The following is a 13,832-nucleotide window of genomic DNA, read 5'->3' as shown; positions in this document are numbered from 1 at the left end:
GACCCCCACCCTCTGCCTCTACCTGTGGCTCTCCCTCTGCGGGTGCCTGCCCCTGTACCTGCCCCTGTACCTATCCCTGTACCTGTGCTGGTACCTGAATGGGTACCTGTCTCGGTACATGCCTAGGTCCCTGTCCTCATCCCTGTCTCTGTGCCTGTACTGGCACCTGTCCCTGCAACTGTCCCTGTCTCTGTCCCTGTGCTCTAGGACCCTGTGCTGCTGGTACCTGCAGGGGCAATCCACCGTGACCCCTCACCACCTGGGCTTGTCCCTCCTGTCCACCCTCTCTCTGAGGTGCCACCCTCCTCTCCCCAACTACTCCCCTCCACGTCCATCGGCCTCTGCCCCCATCACCTCCACCATCATCATCGTCATCTCCCCCCCCATCTCCCTCCAATGCCTCTCCTGGATCTGTCAACCGTGGGAACGGATGCTCTGCCCAATATGCGGAGTACTCTGCATCCATCCCGGCGTCCTCAATCTCTGGCCACATCCCAGGGTAGGGGCACCATCTCTGCCAGCTGTGTGACTGCCTGATCATATGACAACAAAGGCCTGAACTGCGCCTGATCCCTAACTGTACGGGCATACATACTCGAGCCTCGTGGCATCCTCTGGATCCTGCCATACTGTCTGCATGCTCTATCCACCAGCTGTCTCTCCAGTATATAGGGCGTACGCCCAATCAAATACCTGCTCCGGAAGGTGTAAGGCAGCTCCACTGTGTCATCCTCCCACTCCTCACATCCCAGATACGGCCTCCAGATGACGACATCAATGTCATCTATCACTCACCGCCAATGCTCTAACCTGCCAATCCGAGGCTGTGAAGTGATCATATCATACAAATGAACAAAGCTCCGTCCATGACCCCTGCCTCTGAAATGTATCGGTCGTGTGATAGGCAGATGTTCATATGCCTAAACCTACAATAGTGTCACTCCACAACCCAGTCCCACTAATCCATGGTAGACAAACTGGTGAAGCTCATAATATAGGTGGGTCAAAACACATGGACCCCACGCATATCTGGTGTGCTGTGTCACCAATATCTCCAGTGCTCCTCCCCAGCCCACTGCCAACCCCCGTGTCACCCAGTCCGGACATAGGAACCCACTGATAGCTCCTCTGATCATAGCTAGCAAAGCTAACCCTGTCACAGTCATGGTGTCCCATGCCACATGTCCTGCTCTTATCTCTAGGCCGGGATCCTGAAACACCCATCTCAAAGCCTCTCTGTCTCCATCGCGATCATATGGAATCAGCTCTCCATCGATCGGTATATGTAGAATCCTGTAAACATCCTCCAGGGTGACTGTCATCTCACCCATCGGCAAATGAAATGTGCATGTCTCTGAATGCCATCTCTCGGCCAGCGCAGTTAGCAAACCCATGTTTGCCCGAAACTCAGGCACATACAGCACGTGTCTCAATCCCATCTCCTCAATGGTAGCTCTATCCTAAAAAGACAACTCTGGTCGCAACCTCTGTGTGGACGGGAATCTCTCCCTTGACTCCAACATAGGCAAATACTCCTGCAGTCAAACAAATCAATCATGTCAATCATCGTGGCATTCATTGTTCATCACAAAATGCTACTCGCTATCTAAATGCATATGGTTATCTATCTCAGTGACACTCACTGTTCATCACAAAGTGTTGCTATCTATCCTAATAGTGCTCCTTGTTCATCACAAAGTACTACGTGTGTGACATTCCCTGTTCATCACAAAGTGTTACTCACATTTTGCACTCCCTATTCATCACAAAGTGCTGCTCATACTTTGGGTACTCCCTGTTCATCACAAAGTACTCTATCTTGGTGCTCCCTGTTCATCACAAAGTGCCTTGATCTATCCTAGTCTTCCTAGAGGACCTGCTTGAGTGTATCCTCTCAGTAGCTTATCCAATCGACAGCGTATGTTCATCACAGAACTGCCGATTTGACCTAGAAGACAAAACCTTGCATTTTCGGACATAAACACGTTTCTAACTCACACACGCGCCTATTGACTGCACAAGCACGCCTAAACAACACAGACGCGCCTGTTTGACATAAACGTGCCTACATTTGTCACAAACGCGACTTTGCAACATAAACGCTCTTGAAAGACGTAGACGCCCCCGCATTCGACACAAACGCGGTTCCAGACACAGACGTGCCTGGCACAAACACAGACGCGCCTGGCACTGACGCAGACGCGATTTTACGTTTTTTGCATTTTTTGCATCCTACTTCTAAGCGCATTTATTGCCCTATCTACCATGCATTAATGACAAAATTGAATGCGTCAAAGTACGAGGAGGTTTGGTGGTACTTACCGGCTCTCCTGCCTCTGCTGGTCTCTGAAATCGGCGAACGCGGTCGAATCTGTGTACGAAAGCCATCGCTGCTGACTGCTGCTGCTCTTTTCTCGCTCTGCACTTTGATCTCGTGAGGGTGTAGATGACAATGAGGACGTCTTTTGCCCGTGGTCTATCTTATAGCCTACCCTAGCCCTCGCCTTCATTTCCCGAGCCAGTCTTCTTCAGCCTGTGACATTTTCACTTTATCCGGTCAATCCATTCTAGCCTTTCTTTCTTATCGAGAGATTGTCTACAATCTTTTCAGACTTTTTTCATCTAATCTTTCGAGGGGGCATATCATTCCCATTCTGGGGCAACTTTGTATCAGTTCATCTTATCTTCTTTGAAACAACGCGACAAGCCGCATTGTCTCAAAGAGGGGCAAAATGTAGACACTCAAAATTGTCATGTCTAATTAAATAAATATTTTATTTATTTAATTATCTAAGCCTAATTCTTCTATTAATTAAATAAATCCTTATTTATTTAATTAATTCATTTATCCTCTTCTAGCCTTATTTCTCATTTAAATAAATACATTTATTTATTTAAATTATCCCTTTCCTAAATTAAATAAATATTTTATTTATTTAATTATCCTACTTCTTCTATTAATTAAATAAATCTTTATTTATTTAATTAATTCATTAGCTTTTTCTACACATGACACATGTCATTCATCTCTTAATTCCTACACTACCTACCCCTTTCATTATTTTGGTATTTCTTTTACCTACCCTCTAATCTTAGCCGACCTCTCTTTTTACACCTCTCAATCTTATCCCTCCATTTCATATTGTGTCTTCTATTTAAGGAGATGCCTTCTTCATTGTCAAACCCTAACAACTTGATCAATTGGCTACACTACGATCCTACTTGCAACCACATTCCGTTCTTTGTTGAGCTCTTGTGCATATAAAAAATCTGAGAGCAAATATATCAAGCAAGATCAATGGAGATAGGAAGAATGGAGATCAAAACCCTATTGGACATGTAATGGTATAATCTTTGTGATTTCATGTGATTTGCATTGTCTTAGGTAATCTTCATATGTTATGGTGGATCTTTGTTGATTGTTAGGCTAGGGTTTTTGTGGTTGGATTACATGTAAGTCGACCAAAAAGTGGAGGAGGAGATTACGGAGGAAGGTTTCAACCAGAGTGTTGGTGGAAATGCCGAACAAATCACTAGTGGAGATGTTCTCAATACTGAACAGGCCAATGCTGGTGAGAAAATCCCCCTTCAAATCCTCCTACCAAGGGTTTGAAAGGGTTTGTGGACACCCTCGACTAGCTAATTAATAGTCACAAGAAAGTTGTGGAGGATAATAAGAAGATGAGCCACAGGGTTCAAATTCTGGAGACAATCAGTATTGGTGAAGGTAAATCCATAGCTAAATATGTTGATGACTTGGGTAAAACTGTTGCCAAAACATAAGAGATTAGGGACATCTTCAACCCAAGGTTTGAGCAAGTGGAGAAGACCCTAGAAGAGATAAAAACCAATGGCAATGCTACGGACCAGAGAATGGCGGATAGTGACAACAAACTCAACAAAATTGAAACCTGCCTCAGAAGCATTGCTGAACAAAGCCATAACATTTTGAAGGCCTCGGCTAACAACACCAAAATTCTTATTAGCAAGCTAGAGAATGAGAAGGATTCCCTAGAGTTAGAACCTGACATGGAAGGTATGGGAGAGGTGCAAGGACCTAGAACAAGGACTAGAGGCAAGAAGAAGGAGAAAAAGGCAAACAAGGAAATTGAAGAACTCAAAGTTGCTTCATAAAACTATGACCTGCTGGTCATTAAGGCAGTTGATCTTCTTAAGTCTCTGTAGTTGTTGTTAGATGTTTAGGTCTTTAATCTGGTTGTTTTCGCTTTGTTGTTCCTTTCTTTTGCTGTCTGTTCAGTTTACTAGCCTTTTTGCCAGCCTTTTGTATGTTGTTTCATTGTTGGTCTTGTTGTTCTATGTTGAACTATCTTATGCTCTTTTGTTAAAGGTTTCGAGTCCTTAAAACCCATTTTTCATATTAATCAGAACAAAAATTGTGGAAAATACCAAAAACCCTAAAAATACTACGAAAACCTAAAAAACCCTGCCATATAATGACAAAAATAGACAATAATATTATGAATATTTTTGCACAACATCAAAACTTTGTATTTCAAATTTCATGGGTGCTGAGCGGCAAGGAGAGCTGGGAGCGGGAATTTCAAATTTCAAATCTGGGAATGGCGGATTTCCTGGGGATGGCAGGCTTTTTGTGGGTGGAACTGGCAATTAGGCTAGTTTCCAAGCATCCCAAGGTACTGAAGGGGACAAGGAGACAATCAAATCGGTGGAAGATAAAGATTCCAAAATTAGGGACCCATGTGATAGAGGTAAGGATAAAAAATGGTCTTTGCTTTTTGGATTGAAGCCGTTGGTAAAATCAGGGCTACTGGAAGTTAAATACATTTCTGATCCCGCAACAGGGGTTATCACTATTTATGTTCCCGATAAGCTGGTTGATCTTGCTGTCTTTGGATTAGCCATGACATTAGTTGGAAGGTTTTCTAGTTTTAGGACTAACATAGATGTTGTTAGGAATTTTATAAGGAGGAAATGGGTTCTCAAGGGTCAAGTGGATGTGGCGGCTTTGCCTAGGGTTTTTTTTCCTTTGCTTTTAATTTTGAAGAAGATATGAATAAAGCTCTATGTGAAGGACCATGGATGTTCGGCAAGTCAACTTTGGCTTTACAGAAATGGGCTCCAAACCTTTCTCTCGACGAGTCCTTTTTTGTGTCGGCACCTGTGTGGACGTGCCTCCCGGGCCTTCCACTGGAGTTTTGGAATGAGGAAGTCTTCAAGGGGATAGCGAGTTCTTTTGGAGAACTTCTCTTGATCAATCCAATGACTGTAGCTAAATCAAGGTTGGTTTTTGCCTGTATCTGTGTTAATGTTAATCAAATGACGGATATGCCCCAATCTATTGAGATTATTTCTAAATTAGGGAAATGGACCTAAGCAATTGAATATGAATCGCTTCCATTTGCTTGTTTTCACTGCAAAAAGTCGAGTCATTGGGCAAAATATTGTCCATTTAAGAAGAGTAAGAATAGCAAGAGTGATAGCAGTTTGAAGCAAAAATGGCGAACAAAAGATAAGAGAGAAGACCCATCAGTAGAGTGTGTTCCAGATAAGGAAGTGATTGAGCTGGAAAATGAGGCGAAGAAGGATGCGAATAGCAATAATGAAAAACCTGCTTGTGCCTGTTCTAATAATCAAATCGAAAGTACCAAAGAAGAAGAGCAAAGGATAGAGGCAAATGCACAATAAAATTATCCAGAGGACCAGAAGGGAGGGCCTGTCAGTCAGGATAAAGTAGAGGAGAGTTCCAATGACGATGCTTCTGCTTCATCTTATACAAAAGCAAACGAGGAAGACTTCAATGAAGCACATGATTACAACATTTCTGATTTTGAGCCTCTTTTGTTATTAACCAATAGAAGCCCTAAGTCATTTCAATGCAAAACCCCTTCTAATAGTATGGAAATTGTGGCCCTGGAGGTAAATCTTAGGATTCTCGGTACTAAAGAGGGAAAATCAAATAAGGAAGGACCCAATGGAGGTATCTCAACTAGAAGCAAGAAAAAGAAAAATGCAAATGTTGGAAGCCAAAATAAAAGGCAGGGGAGACCTTCTCTAAAACATCAAAGGGAACATGAAATTTGGAATAATTGTGCTGATGGAACACAGAGCTCCATCGAGTCAGCTCTATCCCCGGTTAAAGTATGAAGACAATTTCCTGGAATATAAGAGGGTTGAATGCCCCTCACAAGGAGGATGTGTTACGTAATATTATAAGAGATCATAAACTAGATGTGGTCCTTGTTCAGGAAACTAAGATGTGCTAGGATAAAGTGGAAAGGATTAGATTATTTAAAAATAATGGAGTTATAGGAACTAGTTCGGAGGGTGCCTCTGGAGGAACAACGATTTTTTGGAACCAAAAAACTATTAAAGGTAAGGAAATCATTTCTGAAATCAAGAGGAATTCTGTGCTGCTTGAGCATATCAAGGTTAACTTTGTTTGGGTTATCATTAATGTCTATGCACCTAATACCAAAGCTGGGAGATTTAAATATTGGAGAAGCCTTGCAGAAGACAGACTAAATTTTGCTGATAAAAGCTGGATAATAATGGGAGATTTCAATACTCCGCTTAAAGAGGAAGAGAAGATGGGAGGCCTCCCCTTGTAGCTTGATGGTAAACAAGATATTATGGACTTCATCAATGATCAAGCTCTTATGGATGTGGATCTCCAAGGGATCAACTATACCTGGACTAATAGAAGAACTAGAGCTGATCTTATTCAAGTTAAGTTAGACAGAACCTTAATTTCTCCTGAGTGGTTATCTAAGTATAGTTGTTCTTTGGTGTCTATTATTAAGATTGGATCTGATCATTACCCTATTTCTTTTACTGCCAATTCTTTTTCTGCTAAGAGAAATTTCCCTTTTAGATTTGAAAAAGCGTGGTTATCTCATTTGTCTCTGGAAGTTTGCGTTGTTGATTGGTGGAGTTCTAAGGTTGAGGGAACGACTTTATTTAGAATAGCCAAAAAGCTCAATATTATAAAGGCTAAAATCAAAATTTGGAATAAAGAGACTTTTGGGGATATCTTCAAAAGTAAAGCCCAAATCAAAACTGAAATAAAAGAAGTTCAAGATAAAATCCAAGAGGACGGGCTTTCAGAAGATTTGAGATCTATGGAAAATGGTTTGTTGTCTAAATACCACACTATTATATCTAATGAAGAGACATTCTGGAGACAAAGATCAAGAGCCTTGTATTTGAAGGAAGGTGATAAAAATACCCAGTTTTTTCACTTAACTGCTCTTAAGCATAGGGCAGCTAACAGGATATCCAGGTTATCCTGTAATAGGGGGATTTTAACAAATGATAATGACATAAGAAAGGAAGTTCTGGATTATTTTAGCAATCTCATGGGAGAAGTGGATGATCTTGATGTCGGTAATCAAAACATCCTTTTGCAAGCTATTCCTTCTACCTTGGTTGAGGAAGACAACAAATATATTTCTGTAGCGTCCTAAAATTGCGACACTTGCAATTTCGACTGCATTTCGGTCTTCACGATGGCGACGCAACACGGAACCTGAATGGAGACCCCGAAACTTGTCCACGACACCAAAAACTGCATTTTTCAAGCACCCTGGCCTGAACCTCCTTTGCACCCTGCTGTCCCGGGAGGTGGGACCAGAGCGCCCAGCGCCCTGGTCCCCCAGGACCATGGTGCCCAGCGCCCTGGTCCCTAGCCCTATTTTGGGCCCGGTCTCCTTTGGGACTTCGGGTCTTTTTGTTTGCAATTTGGAAAATAAAACTTTCCTGGTCGGCCTAAGGTCGGGAAAATCAGTCTATTAACCCTAATTGGCAAGTATATAAACTACATTTTCCTCTTTCATTCGACATGATGGAAAAGGCATGGAAACTATACTCAAACATTCAAGCATTCAAGCATTCCTTCTAAGTCTCCATTCAAGGCTAAGTGTTGCATTCAAGACAAGGATTCAACCATTGAAGAGGAGATCACTTACTACATACTACTACAACATACAACAAACAACAACATCTATACCTTCGCACATAAGGATACAAACATCCTTACAACAAGGTATTAATACTTGTTTTACATTACAATCATTTACATTTACAGCATTTCTCATTACTTGGTTAATTCCAAAACCGGGGTTTGACCTAAAGGCAAACCCCTAATCCCTAACCCCCCAATCATCTTCGCTTTTCTGTGTGTAGGTTGTAGGTATGCGGCTGAAATTGAAGATCTGGAATCCTTGTGCAGAGACGAACAGATCCCCCTTCGTTTCGCGAATTTTTCGGAGGACCGTGTGCACGCTGGGCGCCATCGTCCCATCAACTTTTGCTCAAATTTGTAGGACAACGCCGTATCGACATTTTACTGCTAATTCCAGGTCCGCAACTTCATCCTATATCCCTATCTCAGTTTATAAGTGAATCTTTCTCACTTTCTATGCATTCCTAGCTTAATTCTTCTATCAACATTCTTTACAAAAGAGGGTAGCCTTGTTGTCTTAACCCTTGAAACTCATTTAGCATCCAATCTTGCATTGTGTGGGATTGGATCTTGTGGGTTTCAACCCCTCTTTTGAATGTAAAGTCTCCCAAGTGAAAACCATCAACCCTAGCAACCTCCCTTCTCTCTCCTTGGAGTTGGAAGAGGGGAGAGCAACTAGGGTTCGATCGATTTTCCGCTTTACAATTTCTCGAATACTTTCTAGTTAGGAAATAAAAAAGGCGGTGTTTTCTTTTCAAGGAGACAAGTCTCCTGGTCCAGATAGTTTTCCAATGTTCTTTTTCCAATCCTTTTGGCACATTGTGGAGACTGATATTTGTAAAGGAGTTAAAGAATTCTTTGGTTCTAGAAGGCTTTTAAAAGAATTCAATGTGACCTTTATTGTCCTAATTCCGAAGATTTCTGGAGCTGAATCTCTCAATAAGTTTAGGCCTATTAGTCTTTGTAATTCTGTTTACAAGATTTTGTCTAAGGTTCTCACTTCAAGATTGCTGGATATTCTTCCCAGAATTATTTCTGCTCAGCAAAATGGTTTTGTTTCCAGTAGACAGATTCTGGATTTCATTATTTCAGTTCATGAAAATATTCATTCTCTAACAGCTGCTAAAAATCAGGGCTTTTTTCTTAAGTTAGATATGTCTAAAGCCTATGATAGAGTGAATTGACAGTTTATTTTTAGGATTATGAAAGCCTTTGAATTTGGAGAAAAATTGATTCAGCTCTGTTCTCAATTGATGGAAACTTCCTCATTTGCTATTATTGTCAATGGATCTCCTTCAAGTTTCTTCAAAAGCTCTAGAGGTCTAGGACAGGGGGATCCCATCTCCCCTATCTTGTTTACTATTTTAGCTGAAAGTTTGGGCAGATTTATTTTTAAAAATGTGGTAGAAGGTAATCTCAAAGGACTAAAACCTTCTTCGTCCAATATTACTTGTACTCATGAATAGTTTGTTGATGATTCGATCACCGTGGGGGAAGCTACTATTAGGGAAGCAAAAAATATGAAGAATGTTATGGATATTTATGAATCTGCTTCTGGCCAAAAAATTAATTGGGATAAGAGCTCGTTGTTCTTCATCAATACCCCTGTACAAAGACAATTAAGGATTGAAAGAATTATTGGATGTAAAATTGCTGAGTTTCCCTCTACTTACTTGTGCCTTCCCCTTTGTATTAAGCCTACGGAGAATTTCTGGATTAAGTCGGTTGAAAAATTCAACTCTAAACTAGCAGGTTGGAAAGGGGTTGTCCTTAGTCAAGCGGGAAAGGTTATGCTGCTTAAAGCTACTCTCCAAAAATTGCCTATTTATGCTCTAAGTCTGTTTAAAATCCCTAGAAAATTTTCAGAGGCAATTGAAAGAATCCAAAAAAAATTCTTTGGTCGGGAGTGGAAGACAAGAATAGAATTCCCCTTATAGCTTGGAATCAAATTTGCTCTCCCAAGGCCTCTGGGGGGTTGGGTTTAAGGAATATAAGCTCTATGAGTAATGCCTTATTAGCAAAAGAAATCTGGAGAATGAAAGGGGAGGAAAAAGAGTGGAATTTAATCTGGAGAAAGAAATATCTTCATATGCAACCTTCTGAGGAAGAATTTCTGTATAAATCTTTTACCGTTGAAGGCTCTGCAATTTGGAATGCAGTTCAATCAGCTAAAAGTTGGGCTGCTGCTGGAAGAATGTGGAAATTGGGGAATGGTAGAAGTATAAGATTTTGGGAAGACATATGGCTTATGGATAAACCTTTGGAGAAAATTCCAATCCTTTATGATTGGAAAGATTGGTTCAAAAATAGGCATGGGGGTTTGGTTAGAGACTACTAGAGAAATGGGAATTGGAGTGAGTTTAGCCAGCATTGTCCAGGTTTAGATTTTCTTGAGATTTTGCTTTCTTCTAAAATTTTGAGGGACAACACAGAGGATAGTTTGATTTGGAGGGAAACCGCAGATGGAAATTATTCTGTGTCTTCGGTTGTGGCTATCCACAACAAAGTTATGGAAGAGATTCCTATTTGAGCTAAAGTGTGGAATAAGAAGTTAATTCCTAAAGTTAATATCTTTTTTTGGATCTTTATCCAAAACAAGGTGTTGACTTTGGACAACCTTCAAAAGTGAGGATTTGTTTTCCCTAACAGGTGTTCTCTTTGTTGCAGGGAAGAAGAGTCCGCTTGCCATATTCTCCACCAGTGTACTTTAAGCCAGGAAATTTGGAAAATTATTTTTAGTAGGTGGAAGTTGAGCTGGGTTTTTCTGAACTCTCTAGGGGAATCCTGGTAGCAATGGTACTGTCCTAATTCCAACCCTAAGATTGTGGAGCTTTAGAAACTTACTTTACCTAATGTTATCTGAAACATCTCGAAGGAGCACAACAATAGGATTTTTAGGGATAAAAGTTCTAACCCTGAAGTTGTGGTGGATAAAATATACAAAAGTATATTTGAATGTCTCAATGGTACTGATCATGGTCTAGTAGCTAAAGAAGACTTTAATGATAGGTGGAACCTTTCTACAACCAAATTCAGTAAGGAGAAGGGTAGGGAAGGTCTGGCATGGTGCTTTCCATCTCAAGGATGGATAAAGGCAAGCTTTGATGGGGCGTCTAAGGGAAATCTGGGTAAAGCTGGTTATGGGAGAATTGTCAGGAATTTTGTTGGAAGTTGCCTAGTGGCGGTTGCTGGCCCTCTGGGTAGTCAAACAAGTCATTATGCTGAAGCTTCAACTACTCTGAATACTCTGATTATTTCTAAGAACCTAAATCATGACAACTTATGGCTGGAGGGAGACTCACTAAATATTATCAAGTGCTTGAAGGGGGAAACCAAGCCATCGTGGTCTATTGAAAACATAATTTTCAAAGCTAGAGAAATTATTGATAGTTTTAAAGTTATCATAATTGAACATGCCTTTAGAGAAAAAAAATTGGTTGCAGATGGTCTGGCGAACCTAGGCGTCAATTCTGAAACTCAAACTATTTGGTACGGGGAAGATAATATTAATTTTAGCATTAAAGATCTCCTAAGAAAGGATAGATTCATGGGGAAAGAAGGACTACATAATTATGATAGTTGAAATGAGTAATTTATGCATTTATAGAAAGGTTATGATTACTTGGCAAAGTGGTAGAATCACAATCAAAGATATTAACACTCCACACACTTTGTGGGTTATCATTTTCAAAATTTTGAGAGACAATGGGAAGAAAGCTTTGAGTTTGCAGAAGAATAGAGGTGAAAGTCTGATATTGAATATGGGAGGGGATCTAAGGAGTGAGGAACCATACAACATTTCCAGATGGAAGAAAATGCCAAAAGTATGGACGAAGCTGGAAAAGGTCCCTGACGAATTTTATGGAGAAGCTGGTTGATTACGATAAAGGCAGGGTTAATCTTGCAGTCTCCAAAATAACTAAAAATTGGAGTAACGGGTCTTTTAAAATCCACGGTGTGAGGTTCAAATTGGATGTGGACCTCATTGCAACTGTAACAGGTATGCCTCATTCAGGGTTCAATTTTTTTAGAGATCTTAAAGTTTCCAATAATACTGTTAAAATTTTTCCGCGTAAGGAAAAGGAGAGGGCTAAAATTGGTAAAGCTACGGGGGGTTATTATGATGCCTCCAACATCAAGAAAATTTGGGCCTGGGTGTTGAATGCTATCATGGAATACATAACAGTTGAGGGTCATTTTAATAGGGCTCATACATATCACTTTGTGCTATTAAACCACTTCAGGCATGAGAAAAGGGTTTCCCTGCCCTAATATCTCTTCAAGTCCTTATTGAGGTCTCTCAACAAACACAACAAGAATCCCTCGAACCCGGTGCTTCACTGTAGCCTCATTCTGCTCATTTATGAGCACTGCAAAATCCTTGCCATTTAGGAAAACAAGAGGTTGTCTGCTTCTCCAGGGAAAGGCAAGAGAAAGATGGAGGAAGGCAGACCCAGCAAGGAAGAGTCTATTCAGAGCAAAAAAAGAAAGAGCGCCACTGGGATGAAAACCCAAGATGACAAGAATGACATAGAGGAAAATAGAAAAGATGACAGTGAAATGGAAACAAACGATTCAGGAGGTGAGGAAAGTTGGAAAGATGAGGACGTGGGTGCAGAGGAAGATGAAGCTAAGGATGTGTGCGACCAAGATAGTCCAATTCACAGTGCTAGCTTAGGCAATGACAACAGCCAACCTATGGTAGATAAGGATGATAAGGATAATGAGGAAAAAGATATGAATTCTGAGAGGGTGAAGAATAAGGAACCTGAGAAGGAAACGGCTAAGGATAGTCTGAGTAAGTATAAGGAGTGTGTCAGAGAAGGGTTATTCCTGGATAACCTCAAAAACCTTACTGAGGCTAGATTGGGTTTTGACAGATGGACATATGAATTTTTAAAGAATTTGGAAAAACATGGGAAGCAGATGGATGAGAAAAGGAAGGAAGACGACAGGAACCAGAAGCATTGGAAGCAGGACATGGAGGAAAAAGCTAAAAAGATGGCAACTTAGATTGACTATCTGGAAGAAGGTAAAGTGGTAATGAAAAACCTGTTGGGAATGATCCCGAATATGTTGTCTGCTTTTACAAAGAACCTAGAGGATATTTCTAAGGTCCTTGAAAACTCCATCTCTCCCAAACCGATGGTGGACCTCGAAATTGATGAAGATGCTATCGAGACTGGGAGCGGGGAAGCTATGCCTGGTGGAGCGGCAAAGAGAACTAGGGCAAGTGTGAAGAAAGCTGCTGCGACGTCTGCTAAGGAAATCCCTAATCTTAGGGATAATATCAAAGATCTGTATGGGATTAGCAGTAACGTGGCTAATGCCTTGAAAAACATAAATTAGTTCCTTTTCTGTGCTTTGTTTGGTTTGGTTGGTTTTCGCTGGTTTTTAGGGGCTTTTTAGCTGGTTTTTTCTAGTTGTTATGCTGGTGTTTCTTATGTATGTTCCTTTTGGTTTCTTAATGCTTTTATCTTGTAAGGATATTTTGTAAAGGGTTTCGGGGCCCCTTCAAAACCTATTTTTACCTTAATAAAAAACATCAACATTTTATGCTAGGTCACAAAATAGAAAAAAAGAAAAAGAAAAATTGAGGGTTTCTTGACTACTTTCTTAGAAAATAAAAGGTATAGTAATATAAGAAGCTTCGAATCAACTGTAAATGAAATTTAAATGTGTTTACCAAATTGAAATAAAATCAACTATAACAACAAATAGAGAACACCATATAAAGTTGAACACATAACACTGTAATTATATGGAGAAACCCTTTCAGGAAAAATTCAACCAAGAAGAGACGAATGACTTGTATTATAAAGAATATGTGATTATAATACAACACTCTAAACTCCTCTCAAGTCTTCAATTTGGTAGCATAACACTTTCA

The 13,832-nt window shown here is 40.5% G+C and overlaps 1 protein-coding gene across 1 annotated transcript; it reads left to right on the top strand.

Moving 5' to 3' along the window:
• Positions 1–12,379: 12,379 nt before the first annotated feature.
• Positions 12,380–12,955, top strand: LOC131876468 (uncharacterized). Its single transcript, XM_059221880.1, has 2 exons — positions 12,380–12,757; positions 12,845–12,955. Exons 1-2 carry the CDS (start codon positions 12,380–12,382, stop codon positions 12,953–12,955), a joined length of 489 nt encoding a protein of 162 aa, XP_059077863.1.
• The last annotated feature ends 877 nt before the right edge of the window (positions 12,956–13,832 follow it).

The sequence above is a fragment of the Cryptomeria japonica genome, chromosome 6 (genome assembly GCF_030272615.1).
Source record: "Cryptomeria japonica chromosome 6, Sugi_1.0, whole genome shotgun sequence".
NCBI lineage: Eukaryota > Viridiplantae > Streptophyta > Pinopsida > Cupressales > Cupressaceae > Cryptomeria > Cryptomeria japonica.
The sequence above is the reverse complement of the archived record's forward strand: the minus strand, read 5'-3'. Positions and strand labels throughout refer to the sequence as shown.

Bases quoted from the DNA above. Each gene is read 5' to 3' on its own strand.
- LOC131876468 (XM_059221880.1), top strand. From the start codon at position 12,380: ATGGAGGAAGGCAGACCCAGCAAGGAAGAGTCTATTCAGAGCAAAAAA. The intron at 12,758-12,844 runs GTCAGAGAAGGG...GAATTTTTAAAG, and splicing joins TGAGTAAGTATAAGGAGTGT to AATTTGGAAAAACATGGGAA.